The 16146-nt window shown below is 36.5% G+C and overlaps 1 protein-coding gene across 1 annotated transcript in view; it reads right to left on the reverse strand.

Moving 5' to 3' along the window:
* LOC150085076 (serine/threonine-protein phosphatase 2A 56 kDa regulatory subunit epsilon isoform-like) overlaps nucleotides 1-16146 on the reverse strand; it is a 199613-nt gene that overhangs the window by 17610 nt on the left and 165857 nt on the right. The window contains exons 10-11 of the mRNA XM_090376775.1: nucleotides 13591-13710; nucleotides 2598-2827 (exon numbers count right to left, since the gene is read on the reverse strand). Coding sequence (XP_090232901.1) covers nucleotides 2598-2827; nucleotides 13591-13710 — 350 coding nt within the window. The remainder of the gene's footprint in view (nucleotides 1-2597; nucleotides 2828-13590; nucleotides 13711-16146) is intronic.

The raw sequence follows: 16146 nt of genomic DNA on the forward strand, positions 1-16146 counted from the left end.
TTGGATTTTATGTGTTTCTTAACTAATAGCATAACCCCTCCTCCCATCGTATCCTGTCTATCCTTCCTGTACACATTGTATTCCCCAAATTTCAGTTCTGCATTCCTTATATCTATGTGAAACCACGTCTCTGATATCCCAACAATATCTGCCTTTGATGTTTTGAGCAATACCTCAAATTCATCAAATTTATTTACCAAACTCCTAGCATTGGTGTATACGCAAGTATACATGCACCTGTTCCTATTCTCAGCTACCCTAACACAACCCATGTGTTTACGTGTACCGCAATGACTCCCAGCAATCTCTGAAATACCTGCATCTTGTTTTCCAGGCTGCTGCTCATTCCAATAGAAGCAGTGCAAGAATCACTTTCACCTCTGCCCGTGGCTACTGTTACTCTATTAGTCCTTGTATCCCCACAAGCTAGCAGTTTTCCGACCCTCTTCACACTGCCTCGATAGCATCAGCAAATATGCTTGCACCCTTTCTATTTAAGTGTATCCCATTCCTGTAGAAGCAGTCTCCCCTGTTAACAGTGGCAACTGAAGTTTAACGTTTATCAATGTTAAACTTCAGTTGCCATTTCTCAGTCCATCTGTCCAAATTTTTTAGATCCTGTTGCAGTAGCACGCTGCCATTAACAACCCTGCCAACCTTTGTATCATCTGCAAACCACGACACTAAGCCTGATATACCTTCATCGATATCATTGATAAATAACAAAAAAAACAGCTTAATATTACTAAGAGTAACAATGTATCTTCTCATACTTGTAGCATGTTGCTGAAAATTATATGCATGTCATGTCACTGATAGGGAGAGGAGAGAAAGATGACAACAACAACAACAAAAAAAACAACACTTAAAAGGAACTGAAGATGTCAAAAAATTGCATTAAGCAAGATTTTCAGGAATGTTAAAAAAGGATTATTCAAGCTTTAAAGGAAAAACTTTGTCTTTTTAGTTCTTCATTAAAAACTTAAAATTGTGGAATCTAAAGATACAATCAAGGGAGCAATATCAGTAAAGGTAGCCAACAATGAAAATTAAAAAAAAAAAAAATTTTTTTTATGGAAAAGAAATCGTTGCATGCTTATTCATATCAAAGGAATTACTGAATGTCTGCAAATGTTACCTTGTTTAGTAGAAAATAAAGTAGTTAAAATTCTGTTCAATCATTATAAATAAGTGACTCAAATAATTATTAAGCTGAGATTTATAACTTTAAAATTTAAAACAAAAAAGTTCTTAAATGATTTTATCTATCATATCTATTTCTCTCTAGATGAGAAGTTATGTTTATTGGTGTATTTTGTAACCTGCAAAGAAGAAGAAATATATTCTTTTCTTTTGAACAAGAGTGTTTATTATTATTATTTACAAAATTCACACATTACAATAAGTGGGCCACACTTACAAGGTTAGTTCAGGACCTGAAAACAATGAAAAAAAAAAAAAGTAAAAAAGTTAATTCAGTCATAGCTCCCTAACTATTCAGTCAGGGAGCTATGACTGAATTATAAAATGTGGCTATTGAGTGTTCAATGATAAAATAAAAAACAAAAAAGCATATGTAAACATGCACATAGTATGAATAAACATTTTACTAGGTATGTCTCTCTTTATTTTTCTTTTTTACCATTGAAAACTAATTTTTTTTTAAAACTGAAACAGCCATAGCTCCATAACTATTCATAATCAGACACATGCTTATGTGAACTTTGTTTTCAGATCCTAAATAAATCCTCAAAGTACAGCAGCTTTCATGTTATTAAACACCCCTGTATGCACATAAGATTTCTTCTTAAAAAAAGGGGAGGGGTAAGAAATTCTATGCCACTTATGTCAAAAAAAGTAAGTACAATTAAAAATATTAATTGGCATATAGAACAGCACAGCTATGACAAAATTGCAAAATATTTCTGTGTTCATATATTGCAAAAAGTGACTGGATAGCCATCATTTGCTGATGATTCACAAAACACCTGACCAGACATCCCAGATTACTTATCATATCATGAACTTATACTGGTATGTATATATATACCGTGATATAATGAACTTCTCACCCAGCATGTTTTCCTCTTACTTAGGGGACAACTTGGGAGGGGGAGGAGTATTAGATATACCTGAAGAAAATGCTTAAAGCAACTGAAACTACGATAAATTTGGCAACTTTTGGTAAATTACACCTGAAATACTTACAGGTCAATTCAGTGGTGTACATGGGGGGTGTCAGGCTTCACCCCCTCCCCCAAATAGACCCCAATCAAAATGGAGGAGAGAAGTAATTTTCTGTAGGTCAAAGCAACTGCTTTGATGGTCATACACTCCCAAAGAAAAATTCTGGGTGTGCTAATGGGTAAAGCATTTTTTGTCATATGCATCCTAATGCACATAACAAAAATCACCTTTGCTTTTCTAGCTAATAAAATACTGAGGGGACCCTTTCCAATTTTGGGTAAATATTCCTCCAATAGCATGTCATGATTCCTTCAATAGTATGTCATTTTTATGTTTTTAAAAGGAGTTGCACAAAACATCTAAAAAGTGAAAAATTATACAGTTTAAGTATTGTTGTATATTATGCTTACTTTTGCCTCTCTGATTTGTAAGAAGCAGTTAATTCATCAAAGAGCTTGGAGTTCATCTCCATGAAAGTTTTGAGGATATTATACACCAAAGCAATAATTGTCTGATTCCAGTGCTCCTTTGAGATACGATACAGGGCAGGAAACATGATAGGCATAATTACACCATTATTTTCTTCTATTAAACTCAGTATGTATTCATTGTTCCAAAAGTACAGAGCTCTCTCTGCTACCTATAAAACAAATAACCCAGCTTTATCCAGATTTCCTGAAAACTGAGTGAAATTTATCAATATAATTAGTTTACAAACACCAAAAACAAATTTAGGCATTAAACAAAATATAATGTTCAACAATAACAATAGCGAAATTATAGTAATCTTATAATACCGTAATAAATCTGACTAAAAAATGAATAGCAAATGCTTAACAAATGAATAGCAAATGCTTAAAAATTAAGCATTTGCTATTCATTTTTTGTTCAACAATAAATATTGCTTGCAAAAATAAAAAAAATTATATGTAAAAACTAATAATAATAAGAATACCCTTAGCTGTACCTGATAAATATTCTTTAAGAGAAAAGTATTACAAAAGTTTTCAGACATACACTGGTAGTTATAAAAAGTGCTTTTAACTCAGAAACCTAACATAGTACACGATAGGGATACCTTTGGCCTGAATGTACTTTCTCCTGGGCATACTTTTTACCAACTTCCAGCCAGAATTCACACCATTCCTCCTCCAAAGCAAATTCTAAAGCTGGTTTAAAAGAAAGCTGTTTTGGCCAAATCCTAATCCAGCACTCCAACTTGTCCCATAGGTGTTGAGATCTGGTCTTTGAGCTGGACATTCAATGTCAGTGTCCACAAACTAGCCCTGCATGGTATGGAGTCTTGCCATGGTGATACTGATGGCCTATTTTGGTGACATATTTCTCTTCTCTGAAGTGAAAAGTGAAATCAGAGAACAAATACTTCACAAAGGCAATAGTTGTGCAGATGAAGGGAGGGGCAACAAGGCCTGTTGTCACACTAAAATTATGAAGCTCTCGAATGCCTTAAGGTCAGTTAACCCTACGATGAGCATCAAAGATTTTTCCAGCTCGGTTCAAAGCCTACTAACCATGTGAGCTAGTCTAGCAAAGGTTTAAGTTTAATTGCATAATGTAATGCCAAGTTGTACACAAAAAATTGACAGAGATGGTTAATTTGCATCAATGTACAAACTTTAACTGGAGATATCTGAGAGGCACCAGTACTGATACAGATTCCATGATGATGAATCAGATCAAGCCACTGAAGGGCACTTTCTCTGGCTTTACTGCATTACAACCTGGCTGACTGTGACCACATCAAAGCATTAGCTATTTGTAGCCATTTCAGTCAACTGTTTCAAGTTTCCATCTTGGTGCCCCAACAGGATAACCAGGTTGCTCATTGACTAAGGTGAATATTACTGAGAAGAGGGAGGGGAGCAATAGACAAATTAATGGCAGTAAAACCATGCATTGATTGATGAAAGTATGTGTTGGTCCCCAAGTTCAAAATGGATTACCCAATTACATCTATTAATACAAGGACTATCCCACAATGTACTGTGACTATTAAAATCACTCAATATGAGAAGAGGGGATGGCAGCTGTGAGATAAGTTCATTGACAATCCAGGGGGATGTCAGTTCTAGATGGCACCTATATGGAACAGACAGTCAGGATAAACCCTACTGCAATATTAGCCAGAACTGCCTCCAAGCAGAATTTTGTTCAGTGGGGATATGATTGCCCATTACAACATAGACTCCTCCATTCACAGGACCACCCACCATCATATCCTTATGAATGATCATACAATCCTTGAGGGTTGGGCTTTCCATCGTCTTTAAAGAAGTCTTTTGAATATAGAGGCAAACTGTTTCATGATAGGCTGTGACAATTGTAAAAATTCAACTGAATAAACTTTATCATTATTTGGTTTGGTGGACCTGACTTTTGAGGGGCTAGTGCCTTTGTTTTCTCTGACTTGGCTTTATCTTTCTTGGTGAAGTATAGACTTGGTCTTCCTCAACAAAAATTTTCAGGATTGATTCATCATGTTTCTTTAACCTCTATATCCATCTGTTCTTGGCTTGCAGGTGATGGTAGGCTTTGATGGATTTTCTTTACCACTTTTCTTTTGCTTATGTAGAGTTGGAGCAATAGGAGGTATTGAAATGGGAGTAGCTGCTGACTGTGTTCCAATGAAATACTTTTCTGAAACCTGAGTGTACGTAAGTTTCTTAATAACCACTGCTTTCACTACTTTTCTTGCTTCTTAACATGAAATGTTCAACTCTGCTTTGTACCTCTAGATTTCTTTTTTCTTCTTTTTGCTACTGGCATGCTCTGCAGTATGCCAAGTGTTCTCCTTGAGAGTTGACACAGTTTGGTTTCATGGTTGAACACATCTTGCCCTAATGGACTTGTGTTGCAATGAGCACAGATGAGAGTTCCATGACAGAGTTATGCAAATGTCCATGTTTATGATATTTAAAACACTGGATTAGATTTCATGTGTGTGGCCTTACTATGCATTAAAAGGTAGGAAGGATGTTTCTTGTTGGAACTAGATTTCATTTGTGCACAAATATTCTTGTGGCTGCTGTCACCCCCCATAAGGTTTTAGTTCAGTGCAGGTTTCCACTTCTGACACATTAAGGAAGTTGCACTCTGAGATTACACTGGATGGTTTTTTTCTGGCACAAAATTTGGATTTTTCTGGCACAAAAGCAACTTTGGCTGTACTGCATATAACTATTGGTATTATGAAAAATAATGTTACATAATCATGATTTATACGTAGCTGAAATGTCCTATTAGTTTTGAAAAAGTAAATACATTTTCAGTGTTAGAATCATTGCCTATAGTTTGAGATAAGGTTAGGGAGTCCTGCATATTTACAAGGAGATGTTTCCCAGTGATTTGACAACAGCAGTGGAGACATTCTGAAGGATTCGCTTTCATGAGTAGGAACAAGTGTGTTAGATGAGTACGTAATCTTGTTAGAATGACTAACAATACATTAGAATGCAATCTTGTTAGAATGACTTCTTTGTGCTGATTCTTAAGGAGATTCGACCAGCATAGATGAAGTTTCTGCTTTATTTGCATATAAGTTTATCATTTGGTTGATTCTGCCAGATTTGTGACCACTGAGTGTTTAAAGTCTGTTTGATGATAAGTCTTAATCAGAATGTAGAACTTTATAGTGTAGATTTGTATTTTCAGGATTCTTTGCTACTCAATCAGCACATTCATTTCCCTCAATACCAGAAGGCCTTGGGATCTAACAGAACTTAACTTGCCCTTTTCCCTTTTTGAGCTTCATTAGATGAGCCAGTATCTGGTGAAGTACAGGATGAGATGGCATGTACTTTTACCGGAGGGAATGCATTGCACTTAATGAGTCTGTATATATGAGGTGTTTCAGAAGAGGAGGTTTCAATTCCCAAGGCTATTAGTAGGGAAAATAGCTCAGCAGAACCGCTACTGCAGTCATTTGGGAGTAACTGTGAGATCACAATGTGTGGAAGGACCACTGCAGCACCCACTTGAGTATGTGTTTTAGAGTCATCTGTATATATTTGAAAATATTCGGAGAATTTTGACAAGTAGACTGGTGCATACTCACGTTTTGTGAATGGCATGAAATGGTAACATCATTTACATAAAGGAGCGAAAGTATGGGCTGATGGATTCATTATACTATTATCATCATATATGTTGTCAAAGCTTAGATCCCATTTTGAAGTTGTATTTCATTCTTGTAGTCTTATTTCAGCTGGTTTATTTACTGTTGATTGAAGAGATAGTGCCAACAAGTGTGATTAGGAAGACTTCAGATTTTGATGGCATAGTTTAAAAACAGACAGCATTTGTCTCCTGAGATATAGTGGAAGCTCATGGACCTCTGCATATAAGCTTTGTACAGGTTATGTTCTGTATGTACCTAGGGCAATTCATAAGATACTGTGATGTATGGAGTCAGCCACTGAACAACACTTGGTCTACATAAGCTGTAGACTGGAGCTCCATAGCCTACTCTTGATCTGATTAAGGCAGGGTATAAGTGAAGAAACAGGTGCTGATCAGCTCCCCACATCACTGCATAAACAATTCTAAAAATATTTAGTTTTTTAACCCTTTGCAGTCCAATGTCTCCTCTCATGCATCATCGTAAAATTTCTCTTATGGTCCAATGTCCCGTTTCTGTTTTGCCAATTTTATAACTTATTTTCCTGGTCTTCCAGTGTAATTATCTAACTGACTTCTATTTGAACTTCTATTCAATTAGTTTGTCAAAGTGTTTATTTCATATAAACAGTTTGACAAAGTAACTGAATATTTACATTCAATTGTTAACAGTGGGCAGCTGCAGTTTTTCTTCTTAGTTTTTAATATTCACAGTGTATTTACTCTCTGCCAGAAACAGTGTTTAATCATGGCATCAATATCTCAAAAAGGCCTTTCTGATGAAGAAATTGTTAGGGTTTTCCAATTCAGAATTTGATTTAATTCTGATGTGAGGATGTTATTTTCAATCCTGACAATATATTCGATAGCAGTGATGAAGAAACTGATGGTGACCTATCAATCAATGCTGATGTGGCTTCATCTCATCAAAAAATTTCTTCAAAGTGTTGAGGATAGTGGATTTCATTTGTTCACTGACTGATTTTTACACTAATATTCAACTAGCAGAAGAACTACATAAAAGTGAATATACTTCCTGTTTCTCATAACAGGCACTGTTATAGAAACAGGAAGGGTTTACCAGTAGAGATCAAGAAGACAAAGAAAACTGAAAAACAAAGTTGTTGATTTTCGAAAGGAGGATACAGTTGAAGTGCCGGTATGGAAAGAAAAAAAAAGAACCGTACTTATGCTTTCTACTTTCTATGATACCCAAACTGTGATCACAACAGAAAAGGTAAAAGGAGAGGAAATCTTACAGACTGAAAAGCCAGTTGCTATTTGTGAATATACAAAAAATATGGGAGCAGTAGACAGAGCTGACTATTACTGTGCAAGTTATTTGTTCACTTGGAAATCAATGAAATGGTGGAGAAAGCTGCTTTTCTGGCTATTAGAAGTCTCAATTGTAAACAGCTTCATCTCAATGAAGGTGGTGGTGGATCTATCTCAAAAAAACCTTCGTCACACACACACAAGCAGTTTCAAAAGAAGGTGCTTGTTCAGGAGATGTCCAAAATAACAATGTCCTTTCTAGAAAAAAGGCCATCAAGTTCAGATGCCAAAGAGAGATTGAATGGCTACCCGCATTTTTTTATGAAACAAAAAACTCAAATAAGAAGAAAGACTGTACTGTGTGTAATGACAGAAGGGTTAGCGGTGGAAGAAAAAGAGTGAGACATGCTCCAAAAAAACCAGGATTGCATCCTGGTTAATGTTTCAAATACCACACGTTAAAGAGCTCATATTCAGTATTAATTTTTCCCTCCCCCCTCCCAGTTTTGTATTGGACCAGAATGGGAAGACAGCAGAAATAATGCTGGACCCTAAAGGGTTAAGACAGGTTGTTCAGAGGCATTTGATATGTTCCAAAAAGTTAAGCTTTTTATCAAGAATTAGGCCAAGGAAATGTAATTTGCTAGAGGTATCAGCTGATTTTCTAGTTTTATTTCTGGTGTATTTTTTGCTTTCTACAGAAATGCATGACTGTTGTTTTTTGTTGTGATATTCTGTATCCACTGTTTTTAATTGAACTTTGTGGTTGCCTTTCAATCATACTCATGTTTTGTGAATGGCATCTGCATAAAGGAATGTTTCTATTACAAAAGACTTACCAAAATGCGTTACATAGGTTAGTCTTTTGTAATAGAATTTATTTTGATTGCAAACAAAATAAGAATGAGAACTGAGCCCTGAGGAACTCCAAGAACTTGAACATATGTTTGTGATAGTTTGCTTTGGTATTTCATTTAGAAAGTTCCGTGTTTCAGAAAATTATGGATTAAGATTGGTAGGTGTCCTTGCAAACCATAGTTATGAAAGCCATTCAGAATGCCCTTTCCATATCAAGATTGATCATAATTAGATACTTATTCCTCAGAAAAGCATTTTGAATATTTGTGTCTGCTTTTATCATAGTGTCCAGTGATGATCTAATTTTACAAAAGCCATACCAATTTCTGTTTAGTACATTATGGATTTCCAAGAACCAGGTTAGTTGATTATTCACTTTTTTCTCCAGGGTTTTTCCAAGGTGGTTTGTTAGGGCTACTGTTCGATAATTTGTGGGATTCATATGATTTTTTCCAGGTTTGGGGAAAGCAATTACAATAGTGTGATGCAGGGAGTTTACCTTTCACTCATACTTCAATGATAGTTTTTCATAAAAATTATGTTGTATAATATAAGTAAAGTATTTCGAGATTTTTGAATAAGCTGTGGTAACATTTGATAATGAACTTCATCAGGTCCTGCTGCACTCCTTGCCTCAGACAGTTTCTTGTAGTTCTTCTACATTGAAAGGCTGGTTATATGGAAGTTGTTGATTGTTATTAAAGTAGCTTATATTTTTCAGCTATGGATTTCAGTCTGAAATTTTGGTATATATGCTGATATGTTTGCAATTTTCTCAGAATTAATGATATCCCATCCATTCCAGTTTATTAGTAGAGTTGGAACTGAAAGAAGTTTCCCATTAAGTTGTCCGATTTTATTCCAAATAACCCTACTATCAGTATTTCTGTTGATTGTGGAAGTGAAACATATCCACGATTCCTTTCTATTCTTACACTGGACATACCTAGCTCTAGCTCTTTAAAATTTATAAGATTGGTGGAGGTAGGATACTTTCGGAGGAGATTCCAAGCTTTTCTATTTTGGCAATACTGCATTCATTGTTCAACCATGTAGTGGTACGTTTATGATATTTTCCAGGTAACAAAGGTACTGTAGCTTTAGCTGCCAATAAATATTTGGTTTGTAACATGAGTAATAGCAATGTCTATATGCTGAGTATTGATTATTTGTCCAGCCAGCTTTATGAAAACTCCATCGTTTTTTGCCATCATGATGTATAACATCATTTGTTACTATTCTGCAGACCATAGGGAGATGACTGCTATTAAGTGGATTATTTAAGATTTTCCATTCAATGAGTGGTACAGGACTGGTGAACATATGGAAATGTCAATGGCAGAGACTGTTTCTGTGGGTAATGGATAAGTTTCAATTTCTGTGTTAAGGTGAAAGATTTTGTTTGTCCAATAATTTTTAAATCAGTTTTTCTCATTTGTCATAATGGTGAGATCCCACACGTGTCCATATACAGACTGAGTGTGGTAGATGAGTCATTAACTCTTCAAGGTCTGCATACACACACTGTTGATTTGGAGGAAGGCAAAGTGAGACTAGTGTAAATGTAAACTAGATTGAGGTTCGCACTACAGCTGCTTCCAAAGATGTTTGCAAGTGAATGCATTTGTTTTGTTCTGTACCATGTGTTTAACTGGAGGGAAATCGGTCTTGTCTCTACATAACATAACGAGTCATCTATATTTATTTGTGCAGTTAGGTTTGTTTCTTGAAGGCAGACACTTACCAGATTAAATTGGAAAGGGCCTGTCTCCAAGCTTCAATCTAAGATAAATATATTTCAGATTTTTTTTTTTAGATACTCTTGTTCGACGCGAGGGCATGTGCTTAAAAGCTTCTATCCACCGCAAACTGATGTGTGCTGGCCAATTCACCAACTACTGGTCAGTACACACTCACAGCCAGCTTCTGCCAGTTTCCTACTGTTTGTTGTGATACAAGTTTACTAATGATTATCAGTGTTATAGAAGTTTCAATTCAACCGAAACTACATCACTCAATGCAGCATCTCAGAGGAACTGTTTTATTATGTTGCAGTCCAGCATTCGTAAGGAGTGACAGAGTGTACCAAATGAAGAAACAATATGATACAAAAAAAAATTGTTGCAGTTATGAAAAGATAAATTTTTAATGAAATGGAATGCTTCTTCAGTATGCAATGCTTAAATAATTCATCAATTAATTACCAAAATACTTAAAACAATCAGTGTTGGCTATATGTAATTATGTAGATATTTCTCATATTGATTTTATACCTTGTTATTATTATTTTTGTATCTTCTTTTGGCTTTCAATATCTTTCCTTATTTCCTTTAGGTTGGCATTCTGCACAATGAACACCTCAATGTACCACACTTTAAACTGTTATTTGCTATTATATATATATTGAGTGATCACTGAATTATGACCATCTACCTAATACTTTGTAGGTCCTCCTTCTGCCCTCAGTACAGCAGCTATCCGACATGGCATTGATTCAACAAGATGTCGGAAGCGTTTGGGAGGTATGGCCAACCACCAAGCTGTGTGTAATGCGGTCAGCAATGCAGGGGATTTGTGTATCCAGACGCCTGATATGCCTTTCCATAGTGTCCCATAAGTGCTCTATGAGATTGATATCGGGGGAGTTCGGAGGCCAACTGATATGCTGGAAGTCAGAACTGTGTACCTCAAACCATTCCTGCACAACAAGTGCCCAATTGGCTCTGTGCATTGTCATCTTGGAAGACACCATCGCCATTCGGGAAAGTGTAACATAGTGGGAGTACACAGTCAGCAAGCAGTTGATGATAGCGGAGACCACTAATACGTTGTTCCACATACACCAGGGGTCCAAGTTCCTGCCAGTGAAACATGCCCCACACCATACAACCGCCTCCACCGGCCTGCACTCTTGATACCATGCATGATGGATCAAGAGCCTCATGTTGTTGACGCCAAATCTGTACACGACCATCCACGGTGTGGAGTAAATAATGTGACTCATCCGACCAGCACACCTTCCAGTCTTTTAACATCCAACTTGCATGCTCTTGCACCAGGCAAGTCTTTTACGCTGATGAACCTTGGTTAGGAGAGGATGCTGTAGGGGGTTTTCTGCTGGTATAGCCCATATGTGCAAGCGTGCGATGCATGGTCATGCCAGATATTGTTCCGGGCTGGCCCATGTTGTATCGGGTAGTCAACTCTTCAACAGTGCTGTGCCTGTTCGAGTCGCTGGACCCGGCACTCACCTCTAACATCAACCCTTCGCTGACTTTTGCAGTCGGGTTGTTGTTTGATCATTTTGAAACCAGCCCTGGTGCACTTTAACAACAGTGGCTCTCGAACACCCCACCAGTTCAGCCATTTGGGAAATCAAGGCACCAGCTTGTTGAGCACCCACAATTTGTCCTTTATCAAAGTCCAATAAATCCTTCCTTTTACTCATCACGCTCGGAATTTTACTACCTACCGAACCACTGACACCTTATCTATGCTACGTAGGTCTACTAACCTGCACTCTCGTACCTCACGTGGTCAATGGGTCAGATTCAGTTTTCATAGGGGTGGTCATAATTCAGTGATCACTCAGTGTATATATTAGGAAAAATTTACTACTATGAATAAAGGTATTGTTAAGCGATAGATAAAGTAGTTGTAAATGTGCTCTGCTCTTCATGGACTATAGTTTGACCACTTGAAGTTGTGCATGATTCTTTGGAATTTTAGGGGTGATCTGCAGAGGCAGGAGAAGCATCTGCACATTTATGTACAGAATCCAAACCAAAGTAAATTATTTTCATCCTTATTATTATTATTCATAACATTCCTATTTGAGTGATAACCATTAATATTTATTAACAATACTATGTAGCTAATGAGATGCCTGTACAATCTTCCAGAATGGTTTTGAGAGTGAGGGAGTGATGTTTGTTTACCTCTTCGAAGGAGTTTCGGCGATCATCTGCAAAAGCTGGACAAGTAATCAGTACATGTCCTACTGTTTGTTGTGTGTGACAGAGCTATACAAGCTTGCCTCCTTACATCATTTTACCAATAATAATTAAGGCCATAAACACCATGACATGATCATGGTGTTTATGGCCTTAAAAGGGTTGAACAATCACACACACACACACACACACACACACACACACACACACACACACACACACACACACACACACACACACACACACACACACACACACACACACACCAAGATGGGATAATTATAGAAGAGATGTCCAAAAAATGTTCCTTTAATTAAAGGGTGACTAACTGCTCGGCAAACTCCCAACTACTCTTGTGGAGGTTGGAGGTTTAAGTTGAAGGTAGGATTAAACAAATACTTGAAATAAATGGGTACATGACACGAGAGGAGGTTATATTGAATACTTTCAGTTTTTTTTTTTTTTTTGTGCTATACAAGCTGATTTGATTTGATTTAAGAATTCTTGGCGCAAGAGCTACTGTGGCTAAAATGCGCCTGTAAGATTTTATATAACGGTTTTGTTCTAATTCGTATATTGCTGCTAATAATTTCCAAGAGTAACAGAGAATGACTATAGCTTGCTTTAGAGATAATATTTAGTTTTATATTTGATTATAGTAATTTATTTTCTTGAGGAACTGAAAAACATCTGCTATATTTTTTCTATCTTCCAGTATGGTTTTGAGAGTGAGGGAGTGATGTTTGTTTACCTCTTCGAAGGAGTTTCGGCGATCATCTGCAAAAGCTGGACAAGTAATCAGTACATGTTCTACTGTTTGTTGTGTGTGACAGAGCTATACAAGCTTGCCTCCTTACATCATTTTACCAATAAAAAAATTGCTTATAGTTTTAATGCTAATCACAGCAAATAATTGTGCAACAGATATTTATACTTCTGTACTTTTATTAAAATTTAATGTTTAAATTTTAAGCAATATTTTCATATTTTTCTAAATTCTTGCATATTGTTCATTTCAATTCATAAAAGTATAAATATAAACGTGGATTAATAAATTTATATTTTAACAAAACATTTTTAAGTTGAAGGTTATACATTTGAAGAGGGAGAGGGAAATGTATGTTATACATATCAATATACATATTTTTGTTTTAAGAAAGTCAATTCAGAAATTACATACCTGGAAATGTGGGCTAGCCACACACCGCGATATTTGCTTAAATAGTGGTTCCTGAATTTTTGAAAATTGCGAAGGTTCTATAACATCCAATATCTCTTCAATTTCTCCAAGAAACATTACCTTCATTGAGAGAGAGAGAGAGAGAGAGAGAGAGAGAGAGAGAGAGAGAGAGATAAACATAAATAAGTATTATGAAATAATAAAAGAAAACCCACATTTAAAGTATTATTAATTCAAAAGTATATTCAACTAGAATAAAACTGCAATAATATAGTTTATAAATAACAAAACTTATGTTTACAATATAATAATTAAAAAAAATTGTATATCTCCATAAGTTCAAAATCTTAATGGTTACTTCATTATATTGGATAGTCAAATGAATTTTAATTAGCCAATTATACTGTGTTAGGACCAGTTCAAACCCATCTGAATTGAACCTAATAATAGTGTCAAGAAATGGCTACATTTAACAATTATTCAAGGATTAACAATTCCCTTTAATTGTTGATTTATAAAGGTTTATGACAGGTTTACCTGAGCATGTGTTGATTTACACATGCTCAGGTAAACCTGTCAGTTATGCCTGCACAGGTCTGCCGGAGCATGTGGATGATAAAACTGCACAGTTATTTTGACCTGCACAGGCGACCAGAGGAAATATGAAAAATCATTCGATTTGCCTGAACCGGAGTGTGTGTAGTGACATGGCAGGCGCACTGCCAGATTCGGGATTTCTCTATTCTACTATCGTTAATAATTACATAAATTCTATGGAAAAAAAAAAAAAAAAAACACTTCAATGCAAATAATAAGCCAACTCTGCTAAAACGTTGTCTGTCGATGCCATGGTCAGCTGACTGAATGAATGGTGACAGGTTTACCGGAGCGTGTGGCTGCACTATGGGAGTCCGGTAGACCTGTACAGGCGTGCCTGTGCAGGCATAACTGACAGGTTTACCTGAATGTGTGTAGCGGCCTTCATAGAAGTAACTAGACATTAGTATTTTTGAAAATAGATGTTTATTCAGAAAATTAATAATAACATGGGGATCCCATCATTAGCATTAGCATCTGATGCAAGAAAGCAAGCTTTCTTGCATCAGATGCTACAGCATCAGCCAAAAAAAAAAAAAACTTCTCATTTTACCCATACACTTGCCGCTCCAAATGTTTGCCTAGTTCTGCCTTGAATCTATTTAAGCTATCAACTTCTACAACAGATGGAACTTTGTTCCAGCAATCGAACACCTGCTGGCTAAAGGCAAAACTTCCGCACATCTATCCTACACTTGTTTTTCCTCAATTTGAATTTATGCCCTCTCAGGCAATTATTCTGAGCAAGAAGAATCCCATCAGCATTGAGCATGCTCAAACCATTCAAGGCCTTATACACCTCAATCAAATCACCTAACAGGTGCCTAGTCTCCAGACACTAATTTGCAAAACTTAAGCCTTTCTTCGTAAGAGCACCCCTTTGTTCCATTCACTAATCTTGTTGCCCTTCTCTGTACTCATTCCAACAGCTCTACATCCTTCTTTCTTAAATTGAGCCTCCAGATCTGTATACAGTACTCAAGGGGTGGCCTGACCATTGCCTTATACAAGGGGATAATCACCTCCTTATCCCTGCTATAAAAATTCCTGTATATCATTGACAAGACACCATGAGCTACTCTTGCGGACTGTCTGCACTGCTCAGAAAACTTCATATCTGACTGCACAATTCAGATTTAGCATAATGACATCTGATATTTTGTGCTATTATTCCTTTCAAAGCAATTGTCAGCTGCAGTCAAACTGGGCCATGCTGGCCATGGGTTGATCACATGTCTTAATTTGAGTGCACTTCACATGTCTTAATTTGTGTGTTATGCAAATTCAGACATGATTCTCTCTGCAAGATAAGTCAATTCTGCAACAGCAACAATCCACATCACACTAGTTAGCTGCAATCGTAGTTTTGCAGCTCAGATTTTTATTATATTGGATCCATTTCCATAAAATTCCCTGTGCTGGGCAGTACAGAAATTTCTAAAATGTCAACACAAGGGCTGCTACTCTGCATGTTTTTTACCTTATGACAATCCTAAAATAATAGCTGCCCCACATCATTTCCCCCACAAAAAAAAAAAAAAAAAAAAAAAAAAAATCCTTACACCTGTACGTAGTAGTAGCTTACACGAGGTGCGACAATAAAGTTGAGAATAATTTTTTTTCAGTCAAAGTGGCCACACTGTAAACAGTTACGTCCTCTCGCTGTGTAGCCCGAACCCCTCCCCTCTACCTGCATGCAAAGGGTAAACGTCGTCAGTCATTTCAGTTCTGTGTTACATGAAAAATGGAATGCAATTTAGAACTAAGAGTTGTGATAAAATATTTGGTGAAAAGTGGTGAATCGTCAACAGATATTTATGAAAAGTTGACCAGAGTTTATGGAAATGATGCCATGTCGAAACCAAGCATTTTCAGTTGGGCAAAACAGTTTCGAGAAGGACGTGAATCTGCCGAAGATGCTGAATATGCAGGGCATCCTGCCATGACTCGACATGACAA

Source organism: Mastigoproctus giganteus, chromosome 6, assembly GCF_048544385.1.
Source record: "Mastigoproctus giganteus isolate SK-2022 chromosome 6, ASM4854438v1, whole genome shotgun sequence".
Classification (NCBI taxonomy): Eukaryota; Metazoa; Arthropoda; class Arachnida; order Uropygi; family Thelyphonidae; genus Mastigoproctus; species Mastigoproctus giganteus.